Source organism: Lagopus muta, chromosome Z (assembly GCF_023343835.1).
Source record: "Lagopus muta isolate bLagMut1 chromosome Z, bLagMut1 primary, whole genome shotgun sequence".
In the NCBI taxonomy this organism is placed as follows: domain Eukaryota; kingdom Metazoa; phylum Chordata; class Aves; order Galliformes; family Phasianidae; genus Lagopus; species Lagopus muta.
Window position 1 is genome coordinate 59,272,453 of NC_064472.1, and position 21,362 is coordinate 59,293,814.

Below are 21,362 nucleotides of genomic sequence, written 5' to 3' on the forward strand. Positions count from 1 at the left end.
TGGCCTTACAAATAACTACCTAACAGCTGTAACTTGGCTGTTACTCCCAAACCTCTCTACATCCACAACCTAGTACAATAACCCAACTGAGCACATTATGAGCCAATGTTTTATAATTTCTCTCATTAAAAAAAAACTTTTTTTTTCAATCAGCAACAACCACTTGCACACTTTGACCACTTAGCTTTAAACATTTTATAAATACTCAAAATTTTGAAATGCAATGAGTTATTAATACATTTTCTGTATTATTTTAATTCTCATTACCAACTATTGTTACATAAAGTGAAAAAGCAGCAACTGCCTTTACGTGTCTGCTTGTTTACTAAGATTAACAAATGAACTAAGGAGTATTTTTTTTTCCTAAGAAAAAAGAATGCTGCTTGAGGAATGCAGGAGTGGTTTTTGTTTCTTTTCAGAAATTACATGGAAATGATACTAGTAAAGACAAGATTTTAATGAATAGAGTTAATGAAAATACAACTAAGTAATTGATGAAAGTGACTTACCTCCTCCCTCTGGGTTCAACAGCTCCACTTCAAATGTTTTTTCTAATTCAGGAATAGAATTATCAGTGATGTTAACTGTAATGTACTTGTATCTTTCTCCTGGCTGAAATTCAAGTGTGCCCATGACAGCCTGCAATACGAAAGCTCTTCATATATATTTTTGTTCTAATGTTTTCCTCCATATGAAAAAAAGAAATAAAACCTTCATTTTGTCTTTTTCAAAACATCTATTTTTTTACTTATGCTTTAAAAAAAAAATCTGATGAATCTTCTACAAAAAAGGACACCTAAATGGATGGACCAGTGAACATCTGTATTCATTTCTAATTTTTTTTTCACAATTTATCAGTTGGACAAGCAAATGTATACAAACGCAGACTTTTATTTAAGTATGTAGAAATTCCAGTATGTATATACATAATTTAACCTGCATCTGCAGTAATACTTTAACATGCATCTGAAGGAAATTAAAAACAAAACAAAACAAAACCTTCTTGCAATATGACATCTCTCTTAAGACAAAAAATCAAAACCAGAATATTTTCTTAGGAAATGCAACTTCCTACATAGAAAGAACCTAGAAGTCATATAGCAACTTATACATTAAAGGGAATATTACACATTATTCATCACATCAAGGAGTCTTTCCATGAAAGAACTGTAGCTGGGGTAAAGTAGTCAAACTGAAGGGTTCAGCTCAGGATAAATAATGCTAATTAAATCCCCAAATAATTATACTACTTTGGCAATGGCCATACCTGGTAATCTTTTGGACTGGAAGCTGTAAGTGGCACCGTTCTGTATTCCACCAGAACTGTTCCAAGAAGGCCTTGTGCACGAACAACCAGTAATCTGATGTGTCCAACTTCTTCTTTAATAGTAATATGTGGTACAGAAGAAGCTGGAAGTATCATTTTATCACCTGGCTGAGGAGGTGGCCCCACAGAGAACTGGAGCAGACCTGGCAGACAAGAAGTATTACTTATATGGCTTCTATTCTAACCAAATTTAAATGATGATAATCAATTTAAATCAATCAATGATATTTATAATATGTGATGTTTTCTGAAATTAAAAATCACTTATATTGATATATCCTTATGCATCCATCACACTGATTCCAGGGATGTGCTGTATCTTCCTTTCTCACTGATCTTCTTGTCAGTCTCGATAAAGAAACAGCACTGTAATAGAATCAGCTCTTCTCAAATGAGCCTCACATTATTGGCTATTCAGTGGTATAACAGGCATACAAAAATGACACTCATTATTAGAAAATCCCATTTGCTAATGTTTCCACAAGATCAACATGTAGCCTTTACTTGTTCTCATAAGGGGAACACTGTCTGATTAGCAAAGCTTCCAGGCCTTCTTTCAAAATTCTCAAGAATAATTCAGCATTCTTTCAGGTATATAAGCAATGAATTAATCACAAGTTAGGTAAAGTGGAATACTTGGCATTGCCTCTTCAGTTATTAAGACAAAGAAAACATTTTATCTGACTAGCAGGAACTACACAATTATTTGAAACAAGACTGTATGATTTCCATCATTGTTACCATATGGGTGGTCACTAGCTCTGATGCTGATATCAGTAGTTTCCTTCTCTGGATCTATACTTGCTCCACTGGTAGGAGTTGAACCTAGTTTTCCATCTCCAGACACTGCAGAGACTAATGTCACACGGAAATATTCATTTAACTCCGGAATGTCATCATCATTAACATGCAAATTTAACACCTAGAGAAGGATCAAATCATGGAAAAATCAAACCATGCAACATTCAGCATGATGAAGAGCTTCACAAACCTGTCTAATTCACTGAATTTTTTAATTAGGAAGCCAACTGTATCTGTTTTGTAGTTCTGAAAGTAATGGACCAAAAGGCAGTGGAGCAAGAGCCCTTTTGGCACTGGATAATGCAAGACACACCTTATCCAGGAAAACATATTTGAAAAGTTTAGGAAAATTCTGCTTTGTATAATTCTATGAAATGCAGTCATACGATTCACCACAATTAAAGCTGAACGACTAATGACATGAACAAACTGTGCAGATATGGCAAGCTTTCATCAGTTATTATGTTATTTAACTGGGACCAAATTCTCAGTTCTAGTGAAACCACTGGGCTCCTTTCAAATGACAGAATTTCCATCAGTCCACGCTGAATTCTGCAAACTGATGTAAATGAAACTGAGGATGCATCCTCCACTCAAAATTCATGCTCATTATACAAACACTACTAGAAAACACACATGAACTTTCTGCAGTATTGTGGTCTCACACCACTTCAAATAACTGTAAAAATTCTGTAAAAAACTGTAAAAAAACTGTAAAAAATGCAAGTCGGGACTGAATTCATTAAAATAGTTCAAGCAAAACGAGACAGAAGCTGGATGCAAGACCAGCAGTTAACTTTACTGCTATTTAACTGATGTGAAGAGAAATCTGGGTTGCAGCGTTCAGTTCAAAAAGTGATAAATTCCAAAAGTAACTGGACTATTGGCACTTTAAAAAGTATACATACACATGTACAGAAATATAGTTATTCATTTCTATATTGTATATATACATTTATTTAACTTTATGTGCAGCCAAATACACATGCACAAATTGTAACTCCTGAACTGAGGTACAAAAAAAAAAAAGAAAAAGAAAAAAGTGCAGCAAAATATGACAAAAAGTATGTGAAATAAACACTCTGATATGAAAGCCTGTCAGGGACCCTCAGAAGGTATTCTCCAGCAGGTTTGTAAATGACAGCATGAATAGTTAATAGGAAGGTAGGGTTTACCTCTGATCTCTGCCAAGGTAGGAATGTGATAGTGCCACTGCTATTAGAAAAATCGGTAACAGAGTAATTAATGCCAGTGGAATCAACCTGTGAGATAATGTACTTTATATACACGTAGTCTAGGGCTCCCCTTGTACGCTCCACAACACAGGATATAGTGGAACCTTCATCAGATATCTGGAAGAAAGCAAGAATTTTAAATGTTTGTTTATGTAAGAGTAAATCAAGACAATAAATGCGTAATGTTGAATTTTCTAATGTCAGTCAAATGTTCAGCTAAAAAAAAAATTCACTGTCATGTTATCTTCAGTTCTTTTGGAGTTGTAGGAAGCTGAAACTGACTTTGATGGCAGTCAGAACAATGGTTGTGGAATTTGCAACAATTTCTAATGTGTCCCCTGGGACTAAGGTAATATATATAAAATAGCAACACAGGTTTGCTCTGGACAGAATCTCTTTCCCAAAGCTGTTTGTCAAAAACAGAATTAATATGCTTGAAATATACAAGTCAAAAGCAACTCAAACTACTTTATATTAATGCAGTTTATTTTAATTTTCCTTAGCAATAATCTGCAGAAAGATTTGGGTCATCCCTTTTCCGAACACCATAGAAAAATATAGATAAAAAACTATACCATCATAATTCAGAAGAACTTAAAATTTTCTGTACTACAGTCCTCCTTACAGGTCTATCTTAACAGATAGCAAGAATTTCACATCTTTGTAAATGTATTCATATGGACCATATGTTTTAGAAATAAACGATAGCAACATGGAAATAGAAAATAATTTCATCTGAAAATTTCCAGAAAGGTTAATGTTATCATAGAAACTAAGTAAATTTCAGGGATGCCGTATGATACACTGTGGATACTGCATATGACTTCAGCTTTCTAGTAGATGGATGCACACAAAGTTAAACTACTGGTAAACCATTGCTGTGTTCCTGCGTCATCACTAAGAGTTCTAATGCTTCCTTGGTGAAATGGACATAAGATAGGTGCAAAAGAATTAACATACCGTATACATTTTTAATTTTTCTTTATGGGTGGTTGATGATCTGTGGCATCACTGTATCTCAGTGGCATTTGAACCTAAAGGAATCCATTATCGTAGCATATGGTAGGCACACAAAAAGCAAACCGAGCCAAACTGAAAACTAGTATCACTCAGGCAGTGCAGTTATTCTAAAAAATGTTGCACATTAGCACTCTGACTAAGCAGAATGTAATTAAAAATCTGTAAGAGCTCCCAGTTCACAAACTTCACTCATTTTTTTGCTCCAAAATAATACAGTACTAATAAAAACAGCAGTCATGTTATTCCTTTCATACCTGATTAAAGCAGAAGAAGATTTATAACTATTTCAATCTGCTCCAAAAAGTAGCAAGTTTACACAGTACACTGAAAGAAAAAACCTCTTAAAAACTAAAAGTTGAAAAAAAAAACCACCAACCACTGTTAGTATTAACCAAACCGATGCCAAACAATGTGAAATTAAGACTTTGTTCACATCAGCTGGTCCTGTAATTTTTATGTGCACAGAACTTCACCTACAATTTTCCTTTGACCACCTTACCTCAGGGATACATGCTCCAGTGAAGCCAAATAAACCATTAGCATTATCACTTTTCTGTATTCTTAATCTTGCTGTGGTATTTTCTTGTGAAATGCGAGCTCCACCACGCACACAAATGAGCTTTAGTATGAATAATTCCTCTCCTTCTTCCTCATTGTCATCCTTTGCAGACACGATGAATGATTTATTGGTCTCTCCTTGCTGATACTCCAAATATCCAGAGACAGGATGGACATCATTTTTTGCAGGAGATGCATGGAGTTCATAGATCTCTGCACGTGTCAATTTACGCTCATAAAGCCTTACATCCTGCATTAGCCCTGTGTATCTACTGCTGCCATTGATTCCTGCTCCAATTCTTACTATTCCTGGACCTGAGAAGAAAATTATAATTTTTCTCACATTACTGCTTTTCTCTGAAGCTGTAGAAGCCTATAATTAAATTGTTCTTTTTGTTAAAAAATCAATAGTAACGTGCTTATTACCACTGAATTTGGAAACATTGATCTTGAAATAAAAAATGAGGAGGTTGTTTGAACCTCGACTCAGAGCTTCAGTGAGGTCATCAGAGGCCAAGCAATTCCATCTTACACTGTCCAAGTTTTTTCATCCCATTAATCCTAATATTAATCCTAACATGGTCACAATCCCTTAATTTTATGAGGTTTAGAGGTCAGAGGTTTCCCCTTACCTCCAGAGATTTGCAGAACTGAATTGCAACTCCTTTCATTCTGTTTTGCTTAACAAACCCAATTTTGACTCTCTTTACTGATCCACTGTCACAATACTCATAAACACTGCATTAGCATTTCCGAACACAGGTTTCACCCCACTGCATCAGCTGTACAGATTTCAGGAAGAGATCCACAAATTCCAAATGCTTTTCACAGTAGCATTAATACTTCTATGTCTCTGAACGATTATACTATTCAGCATATTATATATTCACAGCTGTCTTTTTACAAACATACTAAGCCAATAACTCATATTAATTTCTGTTCCATTCCATTCCATTCCATTCCATTCCATTCCATTCCATTCCATTCCATTCCATTCCTATCCTATCCTGCCCTATCCTATCCTGCCCTATCCTATCCTATCCTATCCTATCCTATCCTATCCTATCCTATCCTATCCTATCCTATCCTATCCTATCCTATCCTATCCTATCCTATCCTATCCTCTGATATTCTATTTCATTCCACTCTTTTCTGTTCCACTCTATTCTACTCTGTTCTATTGCACTCTATTCTACTCTGTTCTGCTAAAACACATACGTCTCAGCTGTCCTCAGCTGCTTTTCCAAAAACAAAGAAGCAAAAATCCAACTCTTCAGTGTACTGTTATATGACACTGTCAAGTATATATGACACTGCGTGGCAGTTCTAGAGATGAGCAACCACATCAACTAATAATGAGTCTGCCCAGCACCTAACAATACAAGTTCACCACTAAATCATGTCCCTAAGCACCATGTCACTTAAATACCTCCAGAGATGACAACTCGACCTTAGAAGACTTTTATAGTGCCTAACTACTCTTTCCATGAATACATTCTTCCTGATATTTAATCTAAACCTTCCCTGGAATAACCTGAGGCCTCTTCCTCATGTCCAATCACTTGCCACCTGACAAAAGAGACCACTGACACTCACTCCAAGCTCCTGTCAGGTCATTGCAGAGAACAATGAGGTCTCCCCTCAGCCTTCTCCCAGACTTAACATGTCCAGTTCCCTCACCTGCCATGTTTTTTCTTTTAGTTCCTTTTTCCAGCTTCACTGTCCTTCTCTGAATGTATTGTAGCAACTCAGGATATTTCCTGTAGCTAAATCTTACTGAAATTATTAATTGCAGTAAATGTACATGACATATACATATATTATAAAAAAAATTGTTGATTTGTTTTCAAATTTTTACAGTCTAAACTCATTATAGGTTTGATTTTTTTAGAACTTTCCATGGCTAATTTCCATGTACTTTTTAAAAATCCTGAAAGAATTTTTTCCTTTTCTTTCATTTTTTTTCCTTGCCCTTTCAATAAACTGATCAGATAAAATCATTTCAGTATATTGCCTCCACCTCTCAAGGAGCTACACTCTTCTGTGCATTTCAGAACTTCATGTAAAAAAAAATATAATGAAATCTGTTGCCTCACCATCAACAATCGCTTCTCCTTTCAAACTCTTCATTCCTCCTAGAACTAGAATTCCATCAATGTAAAATTCAATTATACTTTCATCGAGAGTAATCAAAAGGTGAAGCCAAGTATTCTCATCCAGGTATTTCATGATTGCTGTTTTGGCCATATATGTCATATTGGATCCTAATGCTGTATAATGGAGAACTACACAAACATGAGAATCATTTGTTTGGATTTTCACACCATAATATAAAGTCCCATTATCACTGTCCTTTTCAACTATATACCCATCTGTATTGACATTAGGAATTAGCCATGCTGAGAATGTAAAATTGGTTAGTGCAGTATTTCCACTGTATGGATCTTCAGGACCAATAATGCCAAATGCATCCCCTTTTCCACTGAAATATAAAGCATCTGTTCCACTGTGATGGCGCCTCATGTGGGGCTGTGATTTGACTGAACTTGGAAAGGATCCAAGCAATAAGAAATCTATCATTGCTGGCAGTCCATCTGAGAATGTACTAGACAGTATTTCCCAGCCTAATCGGACAACTCCGAATGTGCCTTGCTGTCTCCAGATGGTGAAGTCTGTAATATAGGAAAGATCATCTTCAGAAAGAGTATCTTCCACAATCTCTCTCTCCTGGCTCTCTGGATCTATAACAAACACTCCAAAAGGGTCATCATTGAAAGGGATCATGACGATTACAGAAAGGTTGGTTTCAGATAACTGGCCACCAGGACCAGGAGATCCACCTATGTAACAAAAGTTAAAGTTAATGGTTGGTTTCAAACATGATAAGGAAGAAACTTATGAAGTACTTAAATTCTTAAATAGAATACATTTTTTAGAAGGCTCAAATCTTCCTTTAAGATCCTCTGGAATACCATCAAATCATCCAACTTCAAAATTGTGTAATTTGATTGTATTATTTTTAAAATGCTGTGGTGGCACAATTTCAATAGCAAAATTAATAGGTTATTTTTCAGCTGCAAAACACAAAGATGTCTTTCAGCTAAAAGATTAAGTCCAGCTTTTCTTAATTAGTCAACTTTTGTTTCACTTGATAAGCATGGGACCAAAATCAGTTCTTACATTACCCCAAAACTTGACTATGAAATGGCAAAATTTTGTCCTTTGTTTCAGAAACAGATGTATACCTTGCAAAATCAGTGATCAACTGTGTATTTAAACTGTTGACAAGTTGTGCTACTAGTCATCTGTTTCTTCACAGCAAGAATTGATGATACGAAGATCATGATGTAAATGTAAGCTCTCCATGATCAAAGTGTACAGTGATTTACCTATTTTAAGAAGGAAATCTTCTGTACACCCATATTGATTTCACTTACAGGAAAGGTCAACACACATTTTCAGTTGCACCAGGGTACAGAAGACCATAAATAGTACTGAGGTGGAATGAATCCAAATTAGGAAATACACCCAGTAGCAATCTGAAGTTGTAATTTATGTCATATGAAGTGGTGTCTACAAGTGGTTTACCTCCTCTAGGGAAAAAAAAATAAAGGAACTCTATTACAGTAGATATGCATAGTCTTTAATATCTTTAATATTTCTTCTTCTGCATGGAGAACCTGTCTCTGAAATGTAGATTGCTGTGTTTCTGAAATGAAAGTACTACATTTTCATTTCAGAAATGGAGAGCCACTCTTTTTTAAGTTCAGATCAACACAATACGTCTAACAGTAATTCAGGAACTAACCATTTCCATATACCTAATTTAATATTAAATGAAAAATAAAACCTAAAACCTTACCAGAAAATCAAGGGATATCAAGAACTGATTCAAAGCAATGCTCTTTCTAGTGCTGGTTTCTTTTTGACTGATTAAACATAATTCTTTTCTACCAGGTATGAAGTGAATGGTGGTACGGAAGACAATACCTGAAGCATTCACCAACTTTAGAATATAAAATTCATTGAATTCAGGAATTCTATCTGAAATAGCATGTAGTATTACTGGCTTTGATCTTTCACCATCCATGAACAACACAGTTCCATAAGTTTCGTAGAATTCTTCTCCTGGCCTCAGTGTGGAGTTATTATCGAACAGCTGCCAGCTCAAAGAAACATTGCCAAAATGTCCTCTGTGTCTCAAAATCCTGTTCAGTGATACAAGAAAGAGTGTGTGCTGGCAGGTAAGCATCAGTATCCAGTAAAAAAGGAAAACATGAAAACTCAAATCTTCCTTACAGGGAAAAGCAACATACTATGTTCTAAATAATACTGAATAATAAATATAACTCCAATTAAACACCTGCAATTCTGTAATATAATTCTACTCCCAGGTATACCATATGTACCTTAGAAAAAAAATTGCCTGTGCAGGCCCAAACATGGTTTATCTTGTATTTCTAGTGTGTAAACAATAAATATGAATGTATAATACTTTGGAAAGTCAACAACAAAAACCAATATACTCAAACACATTTAGAAAGGAAAGAGAATCATCTACAGTTAACTGCAGACATTTCACTATTTAGTCATCAAGCCTCCTTCAACTCCTTCTTACACTGGTATTAAAGACGGTTATGTTCTATGCCTTATTTGAGGTTAAGAATATACTAAGTGAAAACAAGATGTGATTATTATTGTAAAGACATGTAGCCATCAGCACAAGCTCACAAACAAAAATCAAAGACATATGTAAAGAATAATCAAAAATTTATATAAAAACAGCCTTTTCCCTAACTGTTCACCCTATCACATTTACGATGATCTAACTTTTTTTTTACATCTAGTCTAGGGAATTCTTAAGGAAAAAAAAAATCATTGTTTTCATCAAATTATAATCCCATACTAAGTTTATTTACTACTTTATTATGTAACAAGATAAGATGCTGTGTACGTGGCACTAAGGGACATGGCTCAGTGGATGGGTTGGGTTTGGATGTGGTGATCTCACAGGTCTTTTCCAGTCTTAAGAATTCTATAATGCTATGATTTCTTCAACACTTCTCATTCTTGAAAGCAATTCAGTAGCAGAAAGAAAAATACCAAAAGTCAGATTAGTGAAGAGCATTTTCAGCCTAGAAGGCACTCACATCTGGAATGTGAGAACAGATTTCAATCTGCAATTAATAGATAAAAGAAAAAACCTAGTAGAAAAAAAAGAAATAGTAGTATGGATTTTTAAGCGAAAGCTTCAAAAACTATCTATAGCCACAGTCTTATTTAGCTAATTTTGAAGAAGTTTTTTACTTCTCCGTTTGCAGAGGTTACACTATGGTCAGTCAGATTCTTCTGTACCTCCAGAGTGCTGAGAGTATAAGAACACTGTGTTCTTACGTATTTACAATGCAACATAAGTCTGTACACTTTTTTACATTTAGAATCTATTTTAATATACTACAGTTCCTGTCTTCCACACATTACAAATAATGTATTCCAAAATATTTTTTAGCTATTTTTCTACAATACAATTCTATTAGTACATACTTTCATGGAGTTAGATCAAAGTACTATTTGCAAAGTAGCACATACAGCAGTTCCAAAAGTGTGCAGAATATTATTTAAAAGCTACTTACAAAAAAGCATTACTTTTGCCTTCTTCCACTGCCTTTTCTAAAGGTTCCAAAGAGAAAATTCCATTTGGGTCATCATTTGCTTCAATTATAACTGTAGCCATTCCAGCCTTAAAGATAACAGTGTCCCCTAAAAAGAGGAAGAGGAATCAGAATTGTAATTATAAATGTAGGTAACTATAAATCCAAGAACAGTTATTTAGCAGTGAAAAGCAGTATTTCAGATATTCAATAACAGACAAATCAGGGTAAAAATGCTAAAGTAATATATCATAAGCAAGGCATAAAATTTTTTTCAGGAAAATATATATGATATGAACTGTGGGTATATGATTCTATTTGCTTGGCATCCTTACATGTAGCTGTCCCTTGCCTGGGGAGAAGAAGTCATATTTTGTGTTCGAACAGATGGTCAAGTAAAAATGATGATATTCAGAGGTGTAGAGTAAAATAACAAGGTATTTGTAGAACCCAGACTTTCTTTAGACCTAGAAGTATTGTATTTAAACTAAATACAAGCCAAGAGCAACGTCTATGAGTTTATACTCATAGAAGAGCTGAAGTGAAAAATTATAAGATAATTATGATGCAGAGGAAAAGTTTGTAGGATTCCTATTGTGCATATTAGCACTGTAGAGATGTTAATTCTAACACCATGTTTCCAGTTCTATGTCATTTTTCATCCTATTTCAGAGCATTAGCCCAGCTTCAGTTCCACATTAAAGAATGCACTTACACAGTTCACTTCATATACTTCTGTTTGTATTTTCTTTTAGGTACAATAGTCCCAATATAGTTATCAAAAGGCCTGCAACACTCACAGCCAATATGTGTAACAGACCACAGAAAGAAAATCAATGAAATTGCTTTCTGGAATGCATTCAGAAATATTCTGTATTCTTAGTGACTCTGGACAGGCTCTACAATGACATGCTGCTCTTTTAAGAAGAAAAGGGTAACGGTGAATATCCATTCTTGTAGGGACCACTGTGGCAGAAGCCATTTATGTTCCCAGTGAGGTAATAAAAGAAACTACCAATAGATCCTGAAGAAAGTTAAGCAGAAAGAGATTGAAACATGAAAAGAGGATTATGGTTTTGTCTGATCCCTTCCCTGGATCTGAAATGCTGTAGAGACCTGGGTATCACAATGAAGATTGGTTGGTCTCAGGAAACAGATGAACTGCCTGATACTCAAAACAATTGCTTAAAATTCCTTATCATCTGGCTGCCTGCTACCAATGTGTAGGGCAGGATTCACTTTGAGATCCATGCAGCCCTGTGAGCCAATCTTAGGCCAGCCACAGCATGTAAATTTTAGTGTGACTTGAGTCACTCTCTAGCTTTATTGACTAGATCATCACAGACTAACAGCAGCTAAGATGCTTGGTGTGCTCGTAGATGCCTAAGTCTAGATATATAATTTTAGGTCTTCTAACTTGAATTAAATCGCTGGTAGGTATATTACTCTGAGAACCTGTCACATAATCGCAAGGTATGGTCCGTTGGTTAATTATGATCATCTTTCTTTATTAAATTGCAGCCCCTCAACTCTTACTTATTGCTTTGATGGCTCATTCAGTTCAGATTTCTTTGGGATTGAAAAGATTTGCAGTGCATTCACAACTTAACACCTCTCAGCTACAGAATAATAAAACCCATAGGATAGTAAGTCATTTAAATTTGTTAACAAAATTGCAAGTGACTCCCACAGTACCTTGAGTTTTGGAGGAAAAGGTCTTTATTAAGCAATCAGAGACCAAGAAAATTTATGTATTTCTTTTACTTCCCTTTCATATTCTCATGCATGTTACACAACAGTGTATATGTTGTATACACAACAGATATTCCAAAAAGATATGTATTTGAAAACCAGAGAAATGTGATGGATAATTTTGTTTCTTGCTAAGTGACAACTATGAAAAATAATAATAAAAAACAGGATGTTATTCTTATGGTAATAAATTCTTTCTTCAGATGTGGTCTGAAGAAAGTATGCATACTTTACCATACTGTGTGCCAGAATGCATACTATAACAAAAAAAAATTTACATGGCCTTCCTTTAAATACGGCTGTTCTGTCTGCTTTTAAATAAATAAATAAATACATACATACATAAATACATAAATAAATAAAAGAATCCCTCTTTCATTAAGACTTTTGCAGTGTTAAAGTTCTTTATAACTTTATAAAGTTGAAATGAATCTAATTTGGAGGATTCACATTTGAAAAGAGACTTCCACTTCAGCTGGTTTTGCAGGAAAGGTCTCAACTGTACCATTTAATTTTTGTTTCTAACAAAAATTTTGTTTCCAACAAAAATTAAATCCAAGATGAAAATCCAAACCCAATGTTTACAACAACTATGAAGTATGAAAATCTTGGAGTAAATTTTATGATAAGACCATGCAGCTAAAAAATTGCAGCAAAGCAAAAGGAGAGCAAAACCAAGAATACATCAGATCATTACTTTTACCTGTAGAATTCAAAAGGAGAACATAAAACGTTTCATCAGTTTCAGGAGTATCGTCATCATTAATATACACAGATAAGTTCTGCTCTCTTTCTCCAACATCAAACAAAATGATGCTGCTCTTTCCACTGGGAACAAAGTCTCCTTCTTCAGCTGTTGCATCTCCATTGACTGTAATATACTGGACAGCAACAGCAACATCAACAGATCCATTCCTTAAAACTGTAAAGTTTGCAGCACTTCCTTCTTGAACAGTCACTGTCAAAGGTTCTGAAAATACAAAAACCAAAAATGTACCTGAGTTCAACCCTGAGTTCTTTGCAATTGCTCTTTTTTCTTAATGCTCTGTAATTCTCATTCTTTTTCAGTGAAATAGAAGGTACAGGTAGTAAAGACATGGAAATAATTTCAGATACAAAGGAATAGTTTTGTACCTTGAAATCCAACCAGTCTCAGTATCTGAAGGAATCAAACGTAAATTAAATAAAATGAAAGCATGCAACTTGTTCTGCTGGGATAAGGATTTCTCAGTTACCTTGTCTATTAAAAAGAAAAAAATACATATCTGTTTCAGGTACTGTACACTTTCCATATTTAAAAACAATAATTTCTAACCTGCAAAATAAATGGGATCATCATTCCCTGTAATTTGTAAAATTGCACTGGTTACATTGCCCAGTCTGGCTCCACCTGTAACATTGAATAAGCTGATGATGAATACTTCTCTCTCTTCAGGTACCTGAATGAGAAAGTGTTAATAAGTTAATTTCTAGCATACAAAACACTGAAAAATTTCAAATGGACAACTAAGGCGGTTAATAGGTAAGAGATTCCTGACTGTTTCATATTTATCAACCTGTATGTTTGTCAGAAGTCATTACACAGGACACTTCATACAGTTACGTATAAATTACCATCAATAAGTAAATTCCTTCATCTTTACTGCTGTACATATCACACAAAAGTTATGTTCCAGCTTCTTGCTTCTGATATTTTTAATTTATTTTTACAGATTTACATATTTACCATTTAGTATTTGCAATCTTTCTTATATTACTTCAAATACATTAGTGTATAACAATGAAATTAAGATTCCAGGTATCAGGATATGAGTTATATTCAAATGAACTTTCCTATGACTTAACCACATTATAGTTACACTCAGCTCTCAACTTTTTTCAATTTCCGAAATTCTTTTATGATTTATTGAAGTTATTAACTAACCAAGTATTTTCATCTTTTCTGTAAGTTGTCAAGTTCTTGATAAGCAGGCATTCCTTCATTCTCTTTCTGCATTCTAATATTTTAGCACTTTTTCTTTGTTCTCATCATAAAACAACATAAAAGTATTTACCTCATCTGGGAGGGAGTAAATGGTGATATTTTTTGAAAACTCCAAATTATCAAAGAAAATAACCCCTCCTTCTGGATAGACATCATTGGTACATGCTGGATCCACAACCCAAGACACATTCACATTTCCATAGTTTCCTTGGTTTCTTACAACTCTGTAAACGGCTAAAAATGCAAACATATACAAGGCATACTCAAAACAATGAAATTCAAAATGAAAAAGGTAAGCATATCGGAAATGAAAAAAAGGAAAGAAGGAGACTTCACTCAGACATTGTGTTATCTTGCATTCCAATACCATATTTAGTAAATAAGTTTGTTTCTCCTCAGATTGTTGCCACTGTTTTTAATTATTCGGGGTCCCCTGTTTCCCTTGTCCAGTGGCATGGATTCGCAAATTTCCTCTGCTCTACAATTCACAGAACCAGGCCAAACCAGGCCCATAAACTGTTTACCATCCTAGAAATTGGAAAAGAAGCCTAGCAGAAGCAGACAGCAGATAAAGAGGTAACTCTAAAGAGGGCAACTAAACTGGTGAAGAGTCTGGAGCACAGGTCTTACGAGGAGTGGCTGAGGGAGCTGGGGCTGTTCAGTCTGGAGAAGAGGAGGCTCAGAGGAGACCTCATTGCACTCTACAACCTCCTGAAGGAAGGTGGTGATGAGGAGGGGTTTGGCCTCTTCTCCCACGCAACAAATAGGACCCGAGGAAACTGCCATAAGTTGTACCAAAAGAGGTTTAGGTTAGGTATAAGAAAAAACTTTTTCTTTCAGAGAGCGGTCAGGCACTGGAATGTCCTGCCCAGGGAGGTGGTGGAGTCACTGCCCCCAGCAGCGTTCAAGAGGCGTCTGGATGAGGAGCTGCAAGATATGGGTTAGACCTTGTGGTAGCAATGGTAGTGGGAGGATGGCTGGACTAGATGATCTTACAGGTCATTTCCAACCTTGTGATTCTACGATTCTGTGATTCTAATAAAAAGGAATTACCAGTATAGACGTCTTCTCCTTTACTTTCGTTTATTGTTACTGTTAGTTCATCAGGTAGAAACTCGATGACACCATGTGGATCATCATTCTTCAAAATGGTTATATTGACCATTGTGGCATTTCCCAGTTTGCCAGGCATTTCACTGTGGGCACTAAGTACCACAGAATATATCTCATCCAACTAGAGGAGAGAAATACAGCCAAAATTAAAACACATATTCAACATCTACATCAACATCAAAATGGACTATAGTCCCCAGTCTCCAGCCAGCTAGAAAAAGATAGAAACTTAAACAAAAGGAAATCACACACTCTTTCTACATGCAACAAATATTTGTACATTGCTATCGGATAAAAAAAATCATTAGAATTCCCTATATTTAAAAGCACCATTTTCTCCAAAATTATAAGCAAGGATTTATTTCGTATATCTTGTATATGTAACTTAGAATCATATAAATTCACTGGCACAGATATATTTGAAATACTCTCTGAAATGTAAGTTGTCTTTTACTTAAGATTTCTTAACAGTCCTGTTTTGAATGAGGAAAAGTAAAGATTTTAAAACACTGACAGCATGCTGATCTAAAAAGAATCAATTAGCTGGCTTTATTAATCTAATGGGACTCGGTTCTTCCTATACAAGAAAAAGCTTCAGGGAACATTAGAACAATTGCATCTATTTATCTAGAAAGCCAGAATTAGTTTAGACTGGGGAGATCTCAATGAATCCCACTGTCAGTACAAGAAAAGGAAAAAATAATGAAGAGGTTCTTCACATAGAGTTGGGTTTAAAAGTGGCACTTGCTATTCTAGAATGTCACAGATGCTAAACCCTTACCTGAGTTGTAAGCAAAACTGCTCCAATTAACTGAAGAAAAAATCCACGGAGGATTATTACAAACAAAGATATCAGCTGTTATTTCAGACATTCTTGGGCTGCCTACCCTTCAAGGCTCAGAAGGCATTATGGAGAAAATTATTGTATACCTGAAGATTATAAACCTGTCCTGCCTATATGTTTCTGTATTTAGCCACTTTTGAAGACAGAGGAAAATAAAAAAGGTTTCTTATTTCTTAGTCCTGGCACATGTTTTTATCTGAGTGTCTCAACATGTATTACTTACTTAGCCAGACTTGTAATACTGCTGTAAGAAGCCAGATACTATTTCTCATACTGCAGAAGAAGAATTAACTTTTAAAAAACTTAGTGTTTTAATGCCCAGCTTTTACTTGACAAACTTATGTCACTGGCCTCTGCAAGTGTAATTCAAACTCATTTTATGTCTCTTTCTTCTAGAGCATTTAGAGAAAATAAACATGAATTTCAACAATAGCCTAGGCAATTGAAATTTCTGTGTTCTCCTAGTTCCCTCATCATTTAATCCTCCACCTGTCCTTCAAAGCAAGGCTGATGATTACCTGGCCCTACAAAAAGATTACCAAGTTTCCTGAAGTTTTTATATTTTGTAAGGCTGGCATTTTGGCAGTTTAGCTCATTAGCATGGTCAGATAAATACAATTATTTATGCAAATATGGCAAGGGGATTTGTATGTAAAGGCAGGAAAGAGTGCTAAATCACAAAAACTAAATTTTACATTAATATAACTGTGGTGGAACCAAACCCATGTGAACTTTCTGATGGAATCCAAGATTGACAATACACTGAAAAGGAAACGGGATAAAGAAAAGCAGAAACAAACAGTAAGGACAGAAATATGCCCAGATTCTGCAGATTTCTGGGATTATAAATCAGTAAGGCTGTCAGAAAAACTAATATTCAGGCAAGACCTGTTGGTTTTGTTTTTCTTTTTATATATAAAATGCTTTTACATGGTACTTGTCTGTCTTATAGATCTTCCACTCACTCTTCCTTTATTTATTTCTCACACATAAGAAAAAGCCTGGAAACTCTATATAAAAACTGATAATATTCACAGGTGAAACCATTTACATTTTAATAACTTATGACCAAGTATGCCCACAAACACAATCTGAAGAGAGAAAAAAATAAATTTTTACCTCTGGAATTCCATCCATTCTTGTCAATAGGGTAATTAAGATCTCTCTTTCACCAGGCTTAAACTCCAGAATTCCTGTGCTTCCATAAAACTCATTATTGTCTCTTGGTTCTACCGTGTAGCGTAGAAACTGTCTGACAAGACTTCCTCTAGTGCGAACAATTTGCAGCTCAACAGACTCTCCTTCCTGTAAAACAGAAAATCCATCTCTTTTTCCAGCATTCTGTTTAAACCAAATTGCCTATAAGGTTTAAGAGATATAAAGATATCTAATTACCTTGATACTGTAGGGACCTCTCGAAGAGGAAGAAAACTCAAACACTCCTCCAGGATCATCATTTTCCAATATAATGATTTCACGAGTAGTAAACCCATATTTCAGTATCTGATTTTCCACACTGACACTGAGAAAGGAAGGTAAGAGGTTGTTTTTTTTTTCAGATGGCAATTTGCTTTGGCAAGTAAATCCATACAAATGCAGAGGACAGAATAATAGTGACAACGTTTTTGAATAAGTTATGAAAACCAGCAGTTACCTGCAAGGAATAGAATAAGTTAAGCAAGTCTCAATACTAATGTTTTATTTATTCACAAAAATAATTTTTAAAAGTCCTTGTTTTCTGGTTAGTTCTTACAGCTGTTATTTCTTTTTTGGGTGGTTTTTTTGTGGTCTGTTTTGTTTTTTTTTGTAGTTGTTTTTTAATCACACATGGACACAACACACATGAAAGGAAACAGAACTGTGAAAGAACAAAGTTACCTACATTCAGTATTACTTTGTATTTGGATCAAGGCATAAATGAAATTCCAAAACTACTTACATTGACATTGTACTGATGATCACATACTTCCACTTTTAGCTTCTCTGTCAAAACTTACTATTAACATATTGCCCCTCAATACTGATTGCATCCTCAAATACATGTTAATCTGCTTTCTAAAGATGTGGGGACAACCTCTATAGGTTGTCGATCCCATTCTGACTCTAGAAAGCACTGGACCTGTTCTCATTAATCAGGGACTCTACCCTTTCTCCTTACTTCCTAGCAAACCCTCTGTCTCAAAGCACATGGTGAATGGTGCAAGTATGAAATACGCTGACTAAACACACTTCAAATTCCTCTTGGTAAAGGATTTCTGTCTCTGGTCTTCCATGCCACACCATCTTCATCCTGGTCAGTGACATCAATTGGTCACATGTGACATGTAACCTTGCACATTACTTGTACTCCTTTCCCCAGAAGCAGTAACTTTCAACAACCTCTTTCTAAATTTATTACATTCAAAATTGCAGAGAAATACTATTGAAGGATGCATCAAAAATATACCTTTGAGCTCACAGCCTGTATATAATTTATTACACGTTATGTATTTAGATTCCCTTGCATCTTCCATATTCCCTGTCAGTCTTATGTTTTGAATGGAATCTCAGGCCTGCAAATTGTATTATATTTTTGTGCTTTCACTGTACTATAACCCAGAGTTCATTAAATACTATTCAGTTGAGAAAGGAATGATATCTATTAAATACAATATTAAAACCAAGTCCAGGACTATGTCCACAAGTACTCCACAAACAACTGGAGTCACCCCCACCCCTTCCCCCCAAAAAATGGACCGTTTCAAGGACAGGATACTAGATGCAAAATATGGAATTATCTGTTTCACAGAGTAACATGTTCATGCTTGTGGCATTTTAAAAAACATTGACAGACAAAGAAACGTATGTTAACATAAACTATATGTGTGCTATTCAAAAATAAGATAACTACTCATTTTTGATCACAGAACCTTCCCTGTAGTGTCAGTCATTTCAGCCATTTAGTTGGGGCAAACTGTATTTGTGGCAATGTTGAACAACTGATCTATTATTCCATCAAACATTCAAATATCAAACACTGAGGCATGCATTCATAACTTTCATCATTCACAGATCCTAAATAAAAAAAATGCTTTCAAGCCAGAAACCCATGCCATCAAATGAAACACCAAAGGGGAAGCATGCATTGTATGAAGAGATATAGCAAGAGTTATTTTTGTGAAGAAAAGAAGTGACAAAGACAAGTAGAAACTAACCACTTCTAAAATAAAGCAATGATTCACTGAAAACAAAAAACCAGTTCACTGCACTTACCCAAAGTACACGACAAACCTTTCTGTTTCTACTCTGTTAGTGCAGAGAAAAAGAAAGAAAGAAAGGGGTGGGGAATGGAATGAAAGTACCACTTGCTAGAATTTCAATAAAATAAATAAATAAACAAACAATAAAGCTTTTCTTTTTTACTTTCCAAAAGCTTATAATGTATATTTAATGGGAACCCTGTTTGCTTGTCATTTTCCTCCTGACAGATGCTAGCAAGCAGGTAGTTCCCACTTACAATAAATGTCCCATGACCAATTCAGCATGCCAAGACCCATTCAAGGTGTTACCCACCAAGTCGTCTCCAAAGAGCTTGATTATTATTAGTCTTTGTATGTGCAGCAGCAGTCCCCTTTTAGAAATACTTCACCCTACATTAGGAAAAAAATCTACATGCCTCTCTGATAGGCTATTTCATCAATCTGCTAAAGTAATTTTTTTTTTTTTTTTAAGTTATAAACAAAAGTAGTTGTAACGGCTATGTAACAAAAAGTAGCCTAGCACAAATTCATAGTAAACTTTACTTAAGACAATTTTTAGTTAATCATATTACCAAAGTAATATACGCATATATGTATTCTTTCAGTTTTGCAAAGTTACACTTCATGAGTCTAAACACAACATAGACAACAAGCCTGCTAAGAACAACTGAGGAGTAGTGCCAGGGTATAGTTGTAATGGTAGCATTACAAAAATTGGAAGAGGACAGCACACATGAAGAGTTTACAAGAGTATCACAAGGTGTGTATCTCAAACACCTGCAGGTGCTCTTTGACAGGTCATGGAAGACTGAGAATTAATTATCTAAGAGAGCCACAGTATAAGTCAGTTCTAAAGCTAGAGAGCTTTCAGGTCAGGAAGCAAGCAGTGAGGTTCAGTCCAACGGGTAAAAGAGAAAATACCATTTCTGAGGTTCTTCTTACTAGTCTCATTAAGAACACTTCAGTCCTTTCATTTTTATTTTTTTTTTTAATTTTTAAAAATATCTCTGATCACGTTTTCTCTGGATGATATCAAAACCGGTCCGATCGCTATCACTACTCTAACATAGTAAAGTTAGTTACTACCTCAAAAAGTCATAAACCATCCTACACAAAAATTGAATAGAAGCACCTAGGTTTAGCTTTTCAACTCTAAGCTGCTGTTAACAACAAATGATGCCCTCATTGTAAGGTACGCATCTGTAAAAATTCTTATTACACAGAATATATTAATCACAGAAAAATTAAAAATTGGAAATAAAAAAAGACAAGTTGGTAAAGTACATTTCAAATTTAAACCCAAAAGTTTTACTATCCACTATTTTCACAGACTTATTTCTCAGAAAAAAAGAGCCCAATTCCAATGCTTTCGACAATCACATTGTAATAAAATTACCTTACACACGATAGAATCCTTCAGACTTTTTACTGCCTTATTGAAATGCATACTTTCTTGTTCAGCACGCTCTTCAAATCCTGATGCTGAAGTCCAAGGAGGGCTAAGCCGCACATGGTAAAGCACTCCTCAAAGAGAAGCATAAAACTTTCAGCAGGAGGCTTAGACCCTAAGGCAGAACCCTAAATACTTCCCTACATCCAATATGCTTTAACCACTTCTTCCATGGTCCCAGGGGTCCTGCACTGAAGGTGTGCCCTTAGGACACAGCAAGGGCAGGACCCGGGCCTGGAATCACCTCCTTGCTGTAGCGATCGCTGCGCTGTGCCTCTCCCTGCCTACCATCACCAGGTCTGACTAAGCTGTGTTGCCAGTTTGACTGACACCATAGCCATGGCCTTGTTCAGTGAGGCCCTTGCCCTGCCAGAGAAGGGACTGGATG

The 21,362-nt window shown here is 35.3% G+C and overlaps 1 protein-coding gene across 1 annotated transcript in view; it reads right to left on the reverse strand.

Moving 5' to 3' along the window:
- ADGRV1 (adhesion G protein-coupled receptor V1) overlaps positions 1–21,362 on the reverse strand; it is a 251,698-nt gene that overhangs the window by 200,799 nt on the left and 29,537 nt on the right. Inside the window, exons 12-26 of the mRNA XM_048931822.1 lie at positions 19,538–19,570; positions 17,681–17,807; positions 17,405–17,590; positions 15,382–15,562; positions 14,399–14,562; positions 13,660–13,783; positions 13,048–13,314; positions 10,575–10,701; positions 8,932–9,149; positions 7,038–7,781; positions 4,883–5,256; positions 3,304–3,480; positions 2,069–2,249; positions 1,268–1,470; positions 510–639 (exon numbers count right to left, since the gene is read on the reverse strand). Coding sequence (XP_048787779.1) covers positions 510–639; positions 1,268–1,470; positions 2,069–2,249; positions 3,304–3,480; positions 4,883–5,256; positions 7,038–7,781; positions 8,932–9,149; positions 10,575–10,701; positions 13,048–13,314; positions 13,660–13,783; positions 14,399–14,562; positions 15,382–15,562; positions 17,405–17,590; positions 17,681–17,807; positions 19,538–19,570 — 3,236 coding nt within the window. The remainder of the gene's footprint in view (positions 1–509; positions 640–1,267; positions 1,471–2,068; positions 2,250–3,303; positions 3,481–4,882; positions 5,257–7,037; positions 7,782–8,931; positions 9,150–10,574; positions 10,702–13,047; positions 13,315–13,659; positions 13,784–14,398; positions 14,563–15,381; positions 15,563–17,404; positions 17,591–17,680; positions 17,808–19,537; positions 19,571–21,362) is intronic.